The sequence below is a fragment of the Monodelphis domestica genome, chromosome 6 (genome assembly GCF_027887165.1).
Source record: "Monodelphis domestica isolate mMonDom1 chromosome 6, mMonDom1.pri, whole genome shotgun sequence".
Lineage (NCBI taxonomy): Eukaryota > Metazoa > Chordata > Mammalia > Didelphimorphia > Didelphidae > Monodelphis > Monodelphis domestica.
Genome location: NC_077232.1, coordinates 82702162 through 82717931, shown reverse-complemented (window position 1 = coordinate 82717931; position 15770 = coordinate 82702162). Strand labels below are relative to the sequence as shown.

General features: G+C 38.5%; 1 protein-coding gene across 1 annotated transcript in view; it reads left to right on the top strand.

The window, feature by feature from the left end:
- Positions 1–3322: 3322 nt before the first annotated feature.
- LRPAP1 (LDL receptor related protein associated protein 1) overlaps positions 3323–15770 on the top strand; it is a 52051-nt gene continuing 39603 nt past the window's right edge. The window contains exon 1 of the mRNA XM_001373233.5: positions 3323–3702. Coding sequence (XP_001373270.1) covers positions 3478–3702 — 225 coding nt within the window. The 5' untranslated portion in view covers positions 3323–3477. The remainder of the gene's footprint in view (positions 3703–15770) is intronic.

The window sequence follows — 15770 nt, the reverse complement described above, 5'->3', positions numbered from 1 at the left end:
CATGTCTAAGCACAGTATATGACAAAGTAGAGCAGCTAAGTGGCAAAGGAGATAGAGTGCCAGACCTGGATTCAAGAAGACCAGTCTTCCTGAGTTCAAATCTGGCCTCAGACACTTACTTGCTGTGTGACCCTGGGCAAGTCACTTAACCCTGTTTGCCTCATTTTCCTCTTCTATAAAATGAGCTGGAGAAGGAAATGGCAAACCACTCTAGTATCTTTGCCAAGAAAGCCCTAAATTAGGTCACAAATACTGAAATTACTAAATAAAAACCACTTCAAAAGACAGCCTGCCAACATTTGAGGCAGCTCCAATTGTTTTTCCCCATTACCAAGCCTAATTTGACATCTTTTGCACATATCAGTTTATCAATGCCATCTAAAATGGAGTATTCAGAACTGAATATGATATTCCACATGTCATCTGATCCAGTTATAGTGCATTGAGATCATTCTAGTCCTTATTCTAAACACTAGGCTTTTCTCAGTACAGCCTCTCTTAATTATATTAGCTTTAGGAACTACCAGGTCACAATGTAAGCTCATATTTAATTTGCAGTTCACTAAAACCCCAAATCTCTTCAAGATGCACTATGGAGCCATACCTCCCCTATTCTGCAAAGTTGTTTCTTTGAACCCAAATGAAGGACTATGTAGATTATTCTAGATCACTCATTGTCAAAGACAATACTCTACAAACTGTGAGTTGTTAACAAATATTTGTGGTGTTAAATGAAAGTTTTGAATCAATGAATTAGAAACCCCCAAGTTGTACCTCCTCAGATCATTTCCCACTCCAGCTGCAGGACTTCATCATATCTTTGAGCTAGGTTACATCTCCTTTTCCCTTGCCACTGTCTTTTTCTATGTTGACTTCTCTCATTTGTGAGTTCCTTGAGGGGAGGAACTGTCATAATCTTTCTTTGAATTCCCACAGTTTAACAGAGTCAAGCCCATAGTAGATAGAAAAAATGCTTATTGACTCTGATTCTCTCCTTTGATGGGTTAGAAAAAATAAAACCCAAGTAAAAGAACCTATACATATATATGTATATGTGTGTATGTATATTTTTCCAGGCTCATCTCTTCCAGTTTGTTACTAACCATACTAACCAGATAATTCAATTTTGCTCTCTGCTACTCAATTTCCACATTTGTGAAATGAGTAAGTTAGGGTGGATTCTCTATGTTTTTTTTTTCTTTTCTAACATTCCACATTCTATGTTCAAAGTGACTTTCAATTCTAATATGCTATGTTTTATATTCTAAAGTCTTCTTTTACTTCTGACATTTTATGATCTATGTATGATCTAAGATATCTCTTACCCTAAGGACTTCTCACCCTGGAACATACCTCACCCTTGTAGCCCACTTCTCCCATTGGTGAGTTCTTCAAGGAACCTCCCATTTTAAGAAAAGGCCTCCTTCATTCATCTCTCAACTTTGACTCTACAGACTTCACCATCATTACAGTCTAGAATAACAGTTCCTAAAGTATGATCTGAAGACCCCCAGGGAAATCCTTTCAATGAGCCTGCAAAGTCAAAATTATTTTCCTAATAATATTAAGATATTATTTGACTTTTTCATTTTTGTTCACATGGATTTAAAGTGAAGCTTTCCACAGACTACATGACCAGTGAATTAAAGATTTAGCAACAAATACAAAGATGCAGTTGGTATCTCATAAGTTAAATAATTGTACTTCTATTTCACAAATGGATGAACCTACAGGTATAGCTAGATTTATTTGGCATATATTCCTCAGATTTCAGCACCAACTAATCATCGAAGACCTTTTATGTAAATTCTTATTAACAAACACAAATGGTCTTAAAATATTCAAAGTGTTGAATAACTTTTTTTAAGTCTCATGATTTATCCTGAAACAATCTAGTACCAAACTGTACTGGTAGTTATCATATTCTTCACCAACCCAAGCTTACAACAGAAAAAAAGGAAGGGAGGGAGGGAGGGAGGAAGAAAGGAAGGAAGGAAAGAATGAAGGAACGAAGGAAGGAAAAGCAAATAGATTTCTAAATGCCAGCTAAAACGTAAGAATTTCCTTAATGAAGCAATAAAAAATTACATTTATTATATCTCAACCTTAAAAAAATTTTAATATGTGACAAAATCATAAATACCTATAAAACACTTTTACTGAATATTGTAGGTTGATGATTATATCTCAAAGAAAAGCTCTTGTGGTATTAAGTTGAGAGCTAAATTAGTCACTTATTTTTTCATGAAACATTTTTCCTTGAAAGAAGAATTAACAAACTATGGATATTCAGACTTGGGTATTTAACAGACATTTTCTTGAAAATGAAAGAAGTAAGCCTGTTATTTCAAGGAAAACAATTGACAATATTGGTTGTCAATTATAAAATTTTATTTTTCAAGTGAAAATTGGAATTTGGGAAAGCATATCCACCACTGTGAACTAGACTGCTTTCCAGTATTTAATGACTTTTCTGATGAGATCAGTGGTGATATTAGCAGATATGACTTTTTTATCTCATTATTTATAGCAAGTCATCTCACTTCTCATTACCAGTTTCCTCACATGTAAAACAAGGATGATGGTAACTACACCTCATAAACTTGTATGAGGATCAAATGAAATATCTATAAAGCTGGAATTGGGCTAAATCAATATCCTTGGGGGAATTCATTGTCTATTACAGATTTCAACACATCCATGGCCTCTAATTCTCTCTCATTTGCCATTTATAAATCGTCCATAAAGTATACCCTCAACATACTGAGGCCTCATGCCCTGCTCTTTTAAAATATGGAGAATACTGGTCATCCCGCATCCCTTCCTCTGACCTGTGACCAAGCCCGTCTTTTTCCTGCTTATGCATACACTTGCATGCATTTAGACCTTTATTATTAAGGGTAGGTAGTAACCTGAAATGTCAGTTAGTAATGTTATTATGACCTCACAAAATTATTGAGAGAAAAATACTTTGGAAACTTTAGAACTAAAGACACAGGTTTTTTTAATTTCCATTTTGCCCATATACAGGGGTATGATCAATATGCCCCCTGCAAGTCACTTCTCCCAGAAATAATGAAGTTACAGCTCTAAGGAATGTACTGAAGGAGTGGTTCCTCCATTTATTCTCCAATAAAAATTTTAAAAAAACAACAACAAACTTCCTCCATCAATGAACGGTCAAGAATCTACTTGAAGCTCCACCCACACAGTGGTTACCATAGCTACTCCAGCCTTGGCGTCCCTCCCCTTAGCCAGCTAATGCTTTAGTCGCCTAGGCAACCAGCCAGTCTCAAAGGAGAAGAGGACTGTGTTCCGCTTTGCATCTTGGGTCTTGTAGTTCATTGGTGACCTTCCTTTCACTTGGTAACGTAAGCTTGAACTACCATTCCCAGAGGGCTGAGTGCGCACGGACTCTCCAGAGGTCGAGCCTGGGCGGTGCCTGGAGTGGAGCGTGGACTTTGGGGGGGAAGGAAGATGGCGACTACTCGGAGGTACAGGGTCAGGGCCTTGGGTGGGAGGTTACTCCTACGGCTGCTGCTGGTCCTAGGGCTGGGGTTGCTGTGGGCTCCCTCGAGCGTCTTTGCGCACGGGAGCAAGTATTCGAGGGAAAAGAACGAGCCCGGGGCTCCCCCGAAACGCGAGTCCGGGACCGAGTTCCGGATGGAGAAGCTGAATCAGCTCTGGGAGAAGGCGAAGAGGGTGAGTGGGTCCGACTGTAAGCATTTATTAAGCGTCTCACGTGTGCCAGGCACCGTGCGAAGTGGCCTGGGCCATGATGACCCTCTCCGTGGCAAGGAACCAAGCCCTTGGTCACACAGCGGAGAGCAGAGCCCGCACTTGAACCCTGGCCATGGTTCATAGGATCCTGAACTAGGGGAGACTTTGGAGGTTCTCTAGGCCAACTCCCTCATTTTAGTAATAATTACAACATTAATAGCACCTAGCCTTTATGTATGCAAGCCTTAAAGTACCCTATTAATACTAGCGGTTATTTTACAGATGAAACACAGACTCAGAGAAGCTGGTGTGACTTACCCAGGGTATCACAGGCAGTAGCACCCAGCCAGCGTTCATAAGAGTTAGCGCCAGGGCAGAATCTTAAGACATCTAGTCACTCATTTTACAAAGTAGGAAACTGAGGCTCAGATGGGGAAAATGAATTGCCCAAGGTCACCCAGTCAATAGCAGAGACGGGATTCAAACCTAGTCCAAGACTCAAAGCATTTAGAGCCAGGGAGGACCTTAAAGATCTTCCAGTTCAGCTCTCTCATTTTGCAGAAGAAGAAATAATCTCCAAGAAGGGAAGTGACTTTTGTTGAAGGCCACACAACTGGTGGTTGAAAAATTTGCAGGGCTTTTGCCTGGGTCTTCTGACTCTCAGGTCTAGTCCTCTTTAGACTGTAGGTGTCAGTGCTTTCTTAATGACTTATTGAAGCTATGTGCCTGCCAGTCATTGTGCTGAATGCTGATGTGAGGAGGGGGTGGGAAGAACCAAGACTTGGGTACTTATCACCAGTTAACCCTCTGACTCTGTGATTCTGTAAGGGAATTATTTGGCCTCTTGCTCCTTCAGTATCTTTCCCATTTTTTCTCTAGACCAATTTCCTAGGCTTCCAGAACATAAACACATCAAATTCTGGGGCCCTTTTTTTAATTCCAAGGCCTCAGGCTCTTTTCAGCTTTTGACACTTGTTGACACTTCAGCCTCTTTCAGACTTTAAACTTCAGAAAAGTGACATTCACAAGTTCTCTTTCTCTGATCCAGTGATGGCTCCTCATTCTCTTCCCAGACCTTTTAATGTGTGTCTGTTTCCCAAAGGTCTGCCTTGGGCCCTCTTATCTTTACTCTGTTCATTCTCTTCTAGCAGTGTTAATCACTCCCAGATCTGTCTGTAGTCATAGCTTAGCCCAAAAACTTCAGCTGCCCCCAGGACAACTCTACCTGAATGTCCCACCAGGACTTCCAATTCAGCATGTCCCAAACTAGGTTTGTCATATTTTTCTTTAAAGCTACTCTGAGTTCTGATTTTACAGTCCTGTGAAACCACCATTTTATCTAGTTTCTCATGTTCAAAACCTTAGAATTATCTTCAACTCCTTCTTGTCCCTTACTGCTAATATACAGTTAAATCTGGTTGATAACAACCATGTGATCAAAACTGGCTCCCACCTCTGTTATCACTGTTATGACTGGCATCTTGTCTTCCTAAAAGACTAAGCTCCATGAGATCCAGCACCATGTCTTACCTAAACACATGTTCTAAAATGTCAGCCAGATACCATCTAGGCCAGCAGCCTTATTTTAGAGGTGTGAACTGAGACTGGGGAAATGACTTACCTAAGTTCATACAACTTATAAATGGCAGAGCAAGGTTACAGCCTCCAAGGCTTTGCTGAACCAGAACTACACAGAGCAGAATTTCTGGAGTTTATAAGTAAAAGGACTTTATTGAAAAGAAGAGAGAGAAAAAAAAGCAGCAGGGTAAAGATTGGAAGTTTGAATTTGTATTGATGTGGAACCCTCAAGATATAATTAATCAAGTGTAGAAAAATCACAGAATTTCAGAGACGAAAAGAACTCCAGAGGCTATTCTCCAACCACATGACCTAACATCAGCTTCCTCTTGAAAACTTCTGATAAAAGAGAGGATCCTTCCAAGGCATCCTATTCCATTCAAATAATAGCAGTTCTGCATTGTTCTCATTCTTGACACTTGTCACTAGATCCCTTGTGAGGCTGGCATCAAGAGGATGATTATCCCCTTTGACCGTGAGAAAAGTAAAACTCAGAGTGGTCAAAATTGTTGTGAGTTAATGTCAGGAGAAGAAGTTTAACCATAAAGAAACCTTAGGATCAAATGCAGTCAGAATGCACTTAAATTAATAATAATAAAGCTTGTATTTATACCTCTTTGAGTTGGCTAGTGTGTAAGAATTGTCAGATTTTATAGAGAGAAAAGGAGCCCACAGAAGTGACTTCTGAATCAGGAGCTGGTAACTGGACATAGCCTCAAGTCTTTTGATTCCAAACTAAATGTTCTTTTTGCTACACTATGTATCCAGAATGTGCCAAATATTCGGGGTTTGGGGGGAGCCATGTAATTAGAGGAAAATATATGATAGTTTTTATAATCAGGCTCTCTGAGATTCTGGGTATGGGCTATTGAAATTTAGAGGAGAGAGTATGATCCACAATAGTGAATCCTAGTTTTTCTTTGAAAGGTAGATAGGAGCTGTATAGGCAGCACTGAGTGGGAATGATATACCAGTTAGAGGGAAACCTCGAGAATAAAGGTAGACTTCTACCTTTAGGACTTTGTGCTCAACACTCTTAGCTCCTCTGTGCTACACTGTCTTCGGTTGTCAACTATGAATAAGCAAGACAGATTTGGGCCACAGTAAAGTGACCTTTTCATATGGAGGGAATGATTATTTGAAGTAATGATTACTTCAGATCCCAGCTCTTTGGTCTAAGATTCAAGACTCTTTACACTTGTCTCTTACCTTGACACCTCTTACCTCATACTCCTAAATGAAAGAAGTAAAGAAATCACAAAATGTGAAAGCTAGAAGAGAACTTAGACATTATCCATTCTAATCCCCTCATTTTCTAGCTGAGAAAACTAAAATCAAGTGACAGCTAAAATAAGAACATCTTTCTTGATTCCTAGGCCATTGAAGTTTTCATTACTGACCTTGTAGTGCATCCCCATAGTCTTACTGGAATTGTGAGGCTCCAGTGAGATAAATGAGGTGGAATATTTTACAGTGCTATGTATATCCCAACTGTGGATCCATTTATTCAATTCCTATCATCTTGAGGCCCATCAAGACTCCACATCTTCCATGAAGCCAGCTACAGCTACATTGATTTCCCCACTTTCTGTCGTTCTACTTTTATATCCATCACAGGTCCTAAATAGTGCTGGGCAGAGCAGACTGAAATACTTGTGACTAGGATCTCAAAAGATCTACTTGAGGAGTCCAGTAGGTCCTATCAAGCTGAAAAGCCTTTTATTTTAGGGTTTATGGTTGACACTGTCAGGCTTCTTAGGACCAGTTTCTTTTAAGTTTAGAAAACTCCTCATCAGAAGGTTCAGATGAGGAATATTTTTTTAACCACTGAAACTTCTAAATACATCCATCAATCAACTTATTAAGTACCTACTCTGTGCCAGACATTGTGATTCAAGCCCTGGGGCTACACATGCAAACAATGTATTTATACTACTCCAAGGACTTCAGATTCCAAGAGGAGACAAGGGGGTATGCAAAGGTATACCTAATAAATTGAAAGATAATACATACAAAGAAATAGAAAACAGTCTCCTACAAAGTAGCTTGAGAGGGAGGATACTAACATTTTGTGTTTGGGCTGTGATTATAGATGTAGAAGGAGTGCCCAAACTAATGAGATTGAAGCACCTAACTTAGTCTTGGACACACTGAAAATAGTAACAATAATAATTCATAGTACTCAAGACCAGAATTCCTTGGTTCATTCCTGCATTCACTCAGTAACAATTTATACATGGAGCTGAAGTCCCTACATTCAAAGAGGTTAAATGAAGTTAGCAACCAGCCACATGTACTGAATGATTGTAATGGACTGGAGATGATTACTAGTCATTAAACAAAGAATGGTTGCATGGACACCAGATTCTTTGGCCACATAATGAGAACACAGGACCCCCTGGAAAAGACTTTGATGTTGGGAAAGATAGAAGACAACAAAAGGAATGGAGAGGCTGAGCTGGATAGATAGTGTCATGAAAGCAGCAAATAGGAGCTTGGATAGACTTTGGGAGATAGTGGAGGGCCTGGTTCATGATGGTCAGTGGGGTCACAAAGAGTATCCATCTAGCTCTTGTCACTACATCTTTTCTGAGGCTGGGATTGAGAAGGTTATTATCCACTTTTACTAATGAGAAAAGTAAGGTTGAGGAAGATCAAAATTATTGTGGGTTTATATCAGGAGAAGAATTTTAACAATAGAGAAACCTTAGGATCAAATGCAACAAACTTAATAAATAAATAAACTTAATAAACTCATATTTATATACCACTTTGAATTGGCTCATGTGAAACTATTATCATTATTTAATAGAGAGGAAAGGAGTCAGTACTTGGCATTGTGGGTAGGTTTAAAAGAGGATTACATGGTCACCTTGAGTTTACAGTCTGGTTGAAGAAACTGTCCTTATAAAATCAGAGTATTCACATGTAAAAAGTAAATAATTTTGCAAGATTTTATGAAATGTTTTACACATATCAGCATATTATAGTAGTACACATAATGTAAGTGTTGATGGGATAAAGGGACTAATGGACTTGCCACTTGGATCTTTCCTTCTTTTCTGCTACCTTCCTTAGAATTTTGGGAATTAGATTCTTCTCATAATAATATATACTACATAATAAATACTACAAGGATAAATGCATTAAAGATGCATTTAAAAGTACTTTTCATTTTATATGAATAGGTCAGGAATTATTTGAGGTTTTAATTGACATTATAAAGAATGCCAGCATGGGTCATAAATCATGATTTTCACAAATTATTCTTTGCAGCATTTGGGGGAAAGAAAAGTTCCTGATTTATAAAAAAGGATTTCAGATGATGTAAATTAGTGGCTTTTGCTCAGGAATATGTGTTGCAGCATCCTGTGTGTTGCAAGCTTCATTGTCATTGGGCTTTAGAGTTGGTGAATCAGCAATGGAGGGAAGAGTAGTCATGATGAGTCATCATCTTTCTGAAGTGCTCATGGTTTACTAAGCCTTTTCCCACTGAACGCCATGAAGAAAACTCCATTGTACAAAGAGAAAAGCAGTGATGCTCAAAGATAGGAATTCTTTGACCATAGTCACACAGCGGGTATAAAGTGGTCTTGGGACTAAGGTTTTCTGAATCCACCCAAGCACCCTGTTTTGCCAAGAACCAAAAGTTGGGGGGGGGGTTGTTGTTGTTTGCTAAACCAAAGCTTTTGCTATGCAATTCAAAGATGTCCTATAGCAACTTTAGATAAGAGGTAGTTCTAGTTTTTCCTTTAAGATTTACTTTTTCCTTTAAGACTTACTTATTCTCTTTTAAGTGACTTAGAAGAGATTGTTCAGTAATTGCAGTAGCTGTCCTTGTCTGGCAGCATAAGGTAAAAGGAGCAATACAGCAGGATCTTCTAAGGAATGCCCTGGATCTATTAGTCTACAGAAGGGGGGGGGGCTAGGAAACACAAAGGTTCATTGATAGTTCCTTATTTCTTATATGGCTAATTTAAAAAAATGTGAAAGGACAATATGTCTTTGGAAGACATATTTGAAAACTCTCCCACATAAAAAATATGAAGTTGTAAGTTTTCTTTTGCTAAGTAGAAAGCGCTCCCCAAATCATTTGAGATTGACTTCAGAAGGCTGTTTATTAAGCGTTTCTGCTGTCATAATTTGTTGACTCAATCATATTTTGATTGAGTTTTTCTTTTGTGTGGAATACCATTATATTCCCATTTCACAGTTGAGAAATCTAAGCTAAATGGTCAAATAGTAAAAATAAGCCTGAGTCCGAAAATGAGAAACAAAACTTTATTATTAAATTTGAAGATTGACACACGAGCAACTCTGGCCAGTTTCTCAAATTAACAATGTCCTAGAGCCTCAGAAGGTCATTCCACAGTCATTCTCTTCTGTGCTGGGCTTGGTGCAGGGAAAGATATAAAAATTTAAGTGAAGTCACTGGCTTTGAGTTTATGGTCTAGTAAAGACCATAGCAAATGACCATTAAATGAAAAGGCATTTGTTAAATATTTGCTATGTTCCAAATAGTGGATTCAAACAAAAAAGCAGAATCAGCCCCCTGCCTTCAAGGAGCTCACGTTTCAATGGGGGGAGGGGGGGAGAATAGACATAGGAATTTTGAACTGCAAGTCAAATGGAAAGTTCCCAGAGTCCTTCAGGTGCAGCAACAAAAGCACATGGTAATCCATCTTCTTGAATGCCATTTACTGATGGTTACTGATAAAACCGTAGCCTTTTCTTATCTCAAACTACTTGACAAATGCAAGGACTTTGGTGGGGGAATGTCCTTTTCCAGCTGAAGATTTGGGCTACAGCCCCTGCAGAAGCAGCTCTGAGCTGTTTCCAGGGTTCTGGGGTTCAGGTTCCATTACGCCATTGGGTTTCAAGGAGAGCTCATTTGATAACCCGAGCACTTGCTACCTCCAGTTTTCTCCTGCAGGTTGCTTTATCTGCCTTGGATAAGAGCATTAGAAAAGTGTAAACAGAATACAGCATAAGTTTAGAGAGGGAAGGTACTGGCCTGAGAATCCAGGAAAGCTTCAGGGAAGAGGTGACATTTTATAGCACTTTTCATGAGCTTCAGAACTAGTAGGATTTTAGAGCCTTCATTAGGAAATCAAGGTTCAAAGCACTAGGTATCTTTTTTGATGAGCTGTATGCATATCTTGGGTTGCTGGGGGAAAGGACTGGCTCTTTTCCATTGTTACAACATTCATTTTTTTGTTTACAATTACAGAACCATAAAATGTTAGAGCTGGATAGAACTTTTAGAGATCATCCGGTCCTCAAATTGCTAATTCCACACATGAAGAACATGCAATCCGGAGAGGGTCAGCAACTTGCTTTAGGTCACCCAGCTAAGTAAAGATGTAGCTAGCACTACAACCTAGGTCTCCTACCTCCTAGTCTTTCTACTCACTCACCTCCCATAGAGTGACCCCATATGTCATTTATATTCTACAGATTACCATATGCCTTGTCCATTCACAGAGTACCAAGTAACATTTCTAATGACTTCCCACTGTAGAATTCAACAGTACTGTGATTCTGGTCATGGATGAGAGAGACTGGTATAAATTGGATGCTAAGACAATGCTCAGTTTAAGATCTAAACCATATCAAATAGCTGCTGGGTAGTAACAGTGGATAGAGTTCTGGTTTAGGAGTGAGTTAAGAAGACTTGAATTCAAATTCTACCTCAGATTTTTACTAGCTGTGTGACTGTGGACAAATCACTTAACCTATCTGCGTTAGTTTCCTTACTTATAAAATAGGAATAATAATAGTACCTCCCTCCCAGGGTTGTTTTGAGAATTAATTGAAATAATATGTATTTAAAGTCCTTTGCAGTCCTTAAAGTGCTATATAAATTCTAGGCATGATCATTATCATCATTATTTAGTAAAGAAAATATTTATTGCACCCAGAATTTTAGATCCATAGTAAGGATATTCCATTCCCGCCATGGAATTAAATTGTGTTTTGAAGCCCTGACAGGATTTGACTAAAGTACTTTTGGTATTTTAATGCCTAAAGTTTAAAGAGACCTTAGAGATCTCCTCTAATAAAATGTAAACTCCCTATTTTCTTTTCTTCTTTGGAGCCTCAGCATCTGGCATAGCCCCTCTCAATAGAAGGCACTTAATAATGCTTGTTGATTGGTTTAATATGTAATCTGAATTCCACACTTTGATGATTTAAACTGAAGCCCCAAAGAAGGGAAGAGAATTATTGACATTTTTAGGAGAAAAGAAAAAGTTAATTATTTTCCTCTTACTACTTTATCCTAATAGTTACAAATATTTTACTTTATATTTAAAGTTTGACAGTCTTTTTACATATCTGTTTTATATTAACTAGTTTTTTAAACTTCTAAATTATATTTTAATTTTTACTGAACAAAAGAGGCAAGAAAGATTATATGAGTACTTTACAGTTAAGTTTTACTTGTTTGGGATCTTACCCTTTTGCACAGAACTAGTTTTCTTTGTAAGTAGTAGGTATTATAAAGTCTTAGCTAAGTAGGATAAATTTATTTGTCATCTTTAATCTACCATAATTCTTGAATGCTCAGTTTCTAAGAAGTAACAGAATGGGATTTTAAAAGCAGTGTTAAGCCTATGTTTCTTTTTTCATCTAAAAAATAAGTGGTAGTGTGCTATAATGGAAAGAATACTTCCGTTTCCAGCTTTACCACTAATTGTATGACCTTGAGCAAATCCCTTGGTCTCGAGGCTCTTGACATATAAAATAAAAAGATTGGATTGGAATTATGTAAGGATCTAAAATTCTTTGGTTTCTGCCAATGATGCTGGCATATATGTTTGCTAGCTTCAACTCCTACCCACCTCCTGGACAATGAACTGCAGGCTCCACTTCTCATGTCTATAACTCATAAAACCAAATTACTTATGTAGGGCATCAGGTAAGATGTTATTTAATTATAGAGACACCAGGAAAAACAGTATTTTCTTTTCTAGTATATGGGGAATTAGGATGAGAACAGGAAATTGAAATAAACTGGGCTCCATTGTTGCAAGTCTGCTTATCTGTTAGGGAGCAAGATTTGGAGGCTTTTGCAAATCAGGATAAATATAGGTTGATGTTGAATTTTTAAATTGCTACATGGTATAAATCTTGGGGACCAGACAGGTTTCATCCTTGGTGCCTATATGTAATTCAGCTTGGCTCACTCCCCATTTCCCACACCTGTGTTGTATTTTACTACCTGGAATGACTGTATCATCCTCCTCTCTTCCTATATAAATCCTACTCCTTTGGAGTCCAGCCCAGGTTCTTCCTTCTTGAGAGAAACCATTCCTGAAGATCCCATCTGCAAGTGATCTCTTTCCCTACTGGACTCACATGCTCTTGAGTCCTCCGTAGCCCTTCTCATTAAATAGCAGTGTGGTAGAATTTAAGAGAACTAAATCTGGAGGCAGATGACGTGGGTTTAAAACATGCTGGCATCATCCTTTTCTAGCCTAGTGACCTAGGGTAAGTCATTTCAATTTAGCCTCAGTTTTATTATATATAAATGGTGATAATACCTGCCCTGCCCTGCCTCCCTCACAGGTTTCTTATGAGTATTAAGTGAAAAAATTGATATGAGAGTTCTCTGTAACCCTAGAAAGCCACATAAGCATAAGTGGATTATTTTAAAAGACAGAAACAAGCATTTCTTCAGCATCTACAAAGCAGCTGTAGATATAGTGTGAGAGGAGGCTTATTAAAGATATGGTCCTTACTCAGAGAACTTCAGGCATGGAGAGTAGAGATAGAAACATAAGTAGCTATCCCTGGTGACTAAGAACACCTGACAAGTGCATGCAAGGAACACAAAGCAAAACACTGAATTCCGAAGGGAGAAATGTCATTGGGGATCTGGGAGATCGGGGGACAGACAATTTGTGAAAAAGAGTAACATTTGAGTTGAACTTTGAAACATTTATATAACTTGTTTGAGGCCTTAAAGTTCTATACCATAGAATGTGGGAGATATGAAGTGAGTAAAAGAAAATTGGTGAGAGCTGGTTTTACCCACCAACTCCTTCCTTTATAGAAGAATTTCAGTGTAGCCCCCTCTGGAACATGTAATTTAAAGAAGAGAACTCCAAAACATTTAGCTAGCTAAATAAATTGACCTCATCATTGGGATCATTTCATTTTGACTAAATGTTGGGAAGTGTTAACCAGAATTGGGTGGGCCAGATGCTGTTCACAATAACTGCCCAATAGACCTGATGGGTTCTTAAGATTACTTCTAGCCAGACATGAAACCCTGTTCTCATCAGCACAGAAAAGGATGCCTGATGTGGTTGCCTTTAGCAGTAGGATGAATGATATGCATCCTTTTTGTTGCCTTAGGTTGTTAGTGTTTTTCAGCTGTATCTATTTTATCCCATTAACTAGATTGTAAATGCTGTAAAAGCAAGGAATACACTATGTCTTATACCACTTTTATTCCTCACAATGCATAGCTGTGCTTTCTGCATTTTAGATACTTAATAAATATTTATTACTTGATTCAGTCAGGTATCAACAAGCCAAGAAAGCTTTCTCTATTTCTGCAGAGGCATTAGACTTCCCTCTGCAGATGGAGCAGGATGTGGCAGATCGAAGTGGGCAAATCCAGGGGAAATTTGTTAATAGAGACAGGAAGTCTTGGGTGCTCCAAACAAAAGGGAACCAAGATAAATCTCAGTTCTTGATTAAAAACAAAACAAAAATGTTTTCTTTATCAGCTTTGGCATATTTAGAATACAGATTTAGGATTAGATTGGCAATCACCAAAATGTATTCATGAGCATAAACATAATGTTACATTGTTATTGTGGGGTGTGTGTGTGTATGTGTGTGCATGCTTGCGTGTGTGCGTGTGTGCCACTCAGTAGTCACAAAAATTGCTCTACCGGGAACTAGAGCAGTTGCCTCAATACGGGATCTATTCTTTTCTCAAAAAAAGAACTGGGAGGTGGACTAGCCAGTGGCTAAGACCCAGAGAGCTCATCAGGAATATACCCAATACTCTAGATGTAGTCTTGACTGTCAGAGTAAAAGGAAACAGTGACTGCCTGGGCTATAGACATGCCACTGATCTTCCTGCAGCCTTTAGATGAGAAGGCTCCATGGTCTCCAGCAATGTCAACATCCCTGAAACCTTCCAGCCTGATGATTTCGTGTTAATTGTGTCATTCAAATAAATACAAGATCCAATGATAAGCTAATATTTTAGTATTTGATGGATTTATGTTGTCATCTGGTATTGTGACAAAGAATATGAGTGAAACGGGGCATATCTTTAATTTGCTACTTTCATAGGTTCATGGGATTTAGAATGCAAAGATCATCTAAGCCCCTCATTTCTATAGAAACTGAGGCCCATAGGAATATAGAATCATAGATTTAGAGGTGGATACAACCTTGATGGCAATGTTGTCCCTTTCCCCCTTTTACAGATCAGGAGAGAAGCCTTGCTTAGGACCTTGCGGAAGGAAGGAGCAGATCTAAGCCTTGAACCCAGGTTTTCTTGACCCTAGCCTAGCACTTTTTACACTGTTATAGATACCCTGTACAGTATCTTTCAGTGCCCCAATTTCCACCTTTATCATTTGTGATAATGCAAAACAGAGGGATTTACATAAGTAAATAACAGAGTTGGAATTCCAGGTCTGGTCCTCTCATGTAAAACCCCCTGCTGTTTTAACTGTGCCTGATTTTGGATTTATTGTATTTCAGTTATAGACCATCTTGAGAATCTCATAAGAAAAGCTGAACAAACTGAAAGAACAGCATAGCACAAGAAAAGACAATATATTTTTAGTATGTCAACACAATAATGACCAAAATAGTATATGAAGTATAGAAGGCTCGATTAGTAACTTCTTGAGGAGAAGGGTGAAAAGTACTGTCATAGAATTATAGATTTAATACTAGCAGAGATCCTAAGGTCCCAAACCCTCATATTACAGATGAAGAAGCTGAGACCTTACAGAGGTTTATTGACTTGCCCAAGGTCTCTGGAGTAGTGCCTGACAGAGAAAACATTCACATCCAGAATTTTCTGGATTTAATCCCACAGAAGGAATCCAAGGCAAGGCTTTGCAACTTTGCCTTTATTCATTCATTGATTAAATACTTATTTACTTCTGGCATACAAAGCCATTAGTTGCCTTAGAGAAGAAATGAATCTTATCATATTTCACTACATCTCATCTGAATAACACATGGGTTCAGCCATTCTGTGAGTGTCTGTAAACACCTGCTAGGTATGGGGCATTGTCCTAAGCTACAGTGGGAAAAGGAAGATGTGCCAAATGGGGTTCTTTTCTTCTGGGAGCCAAAAGCTTCCTGCTTGGGGGGAATTTGCCTCATCAGCATGAGCTGCAATCCAACCTTATCTGAGAAGAGCCAGGAAAGTGAGTAAAGGGAATCTGTTCCCTCCCTTTGAAGGGCACTGCTTTTTTTTTTTTATAAGA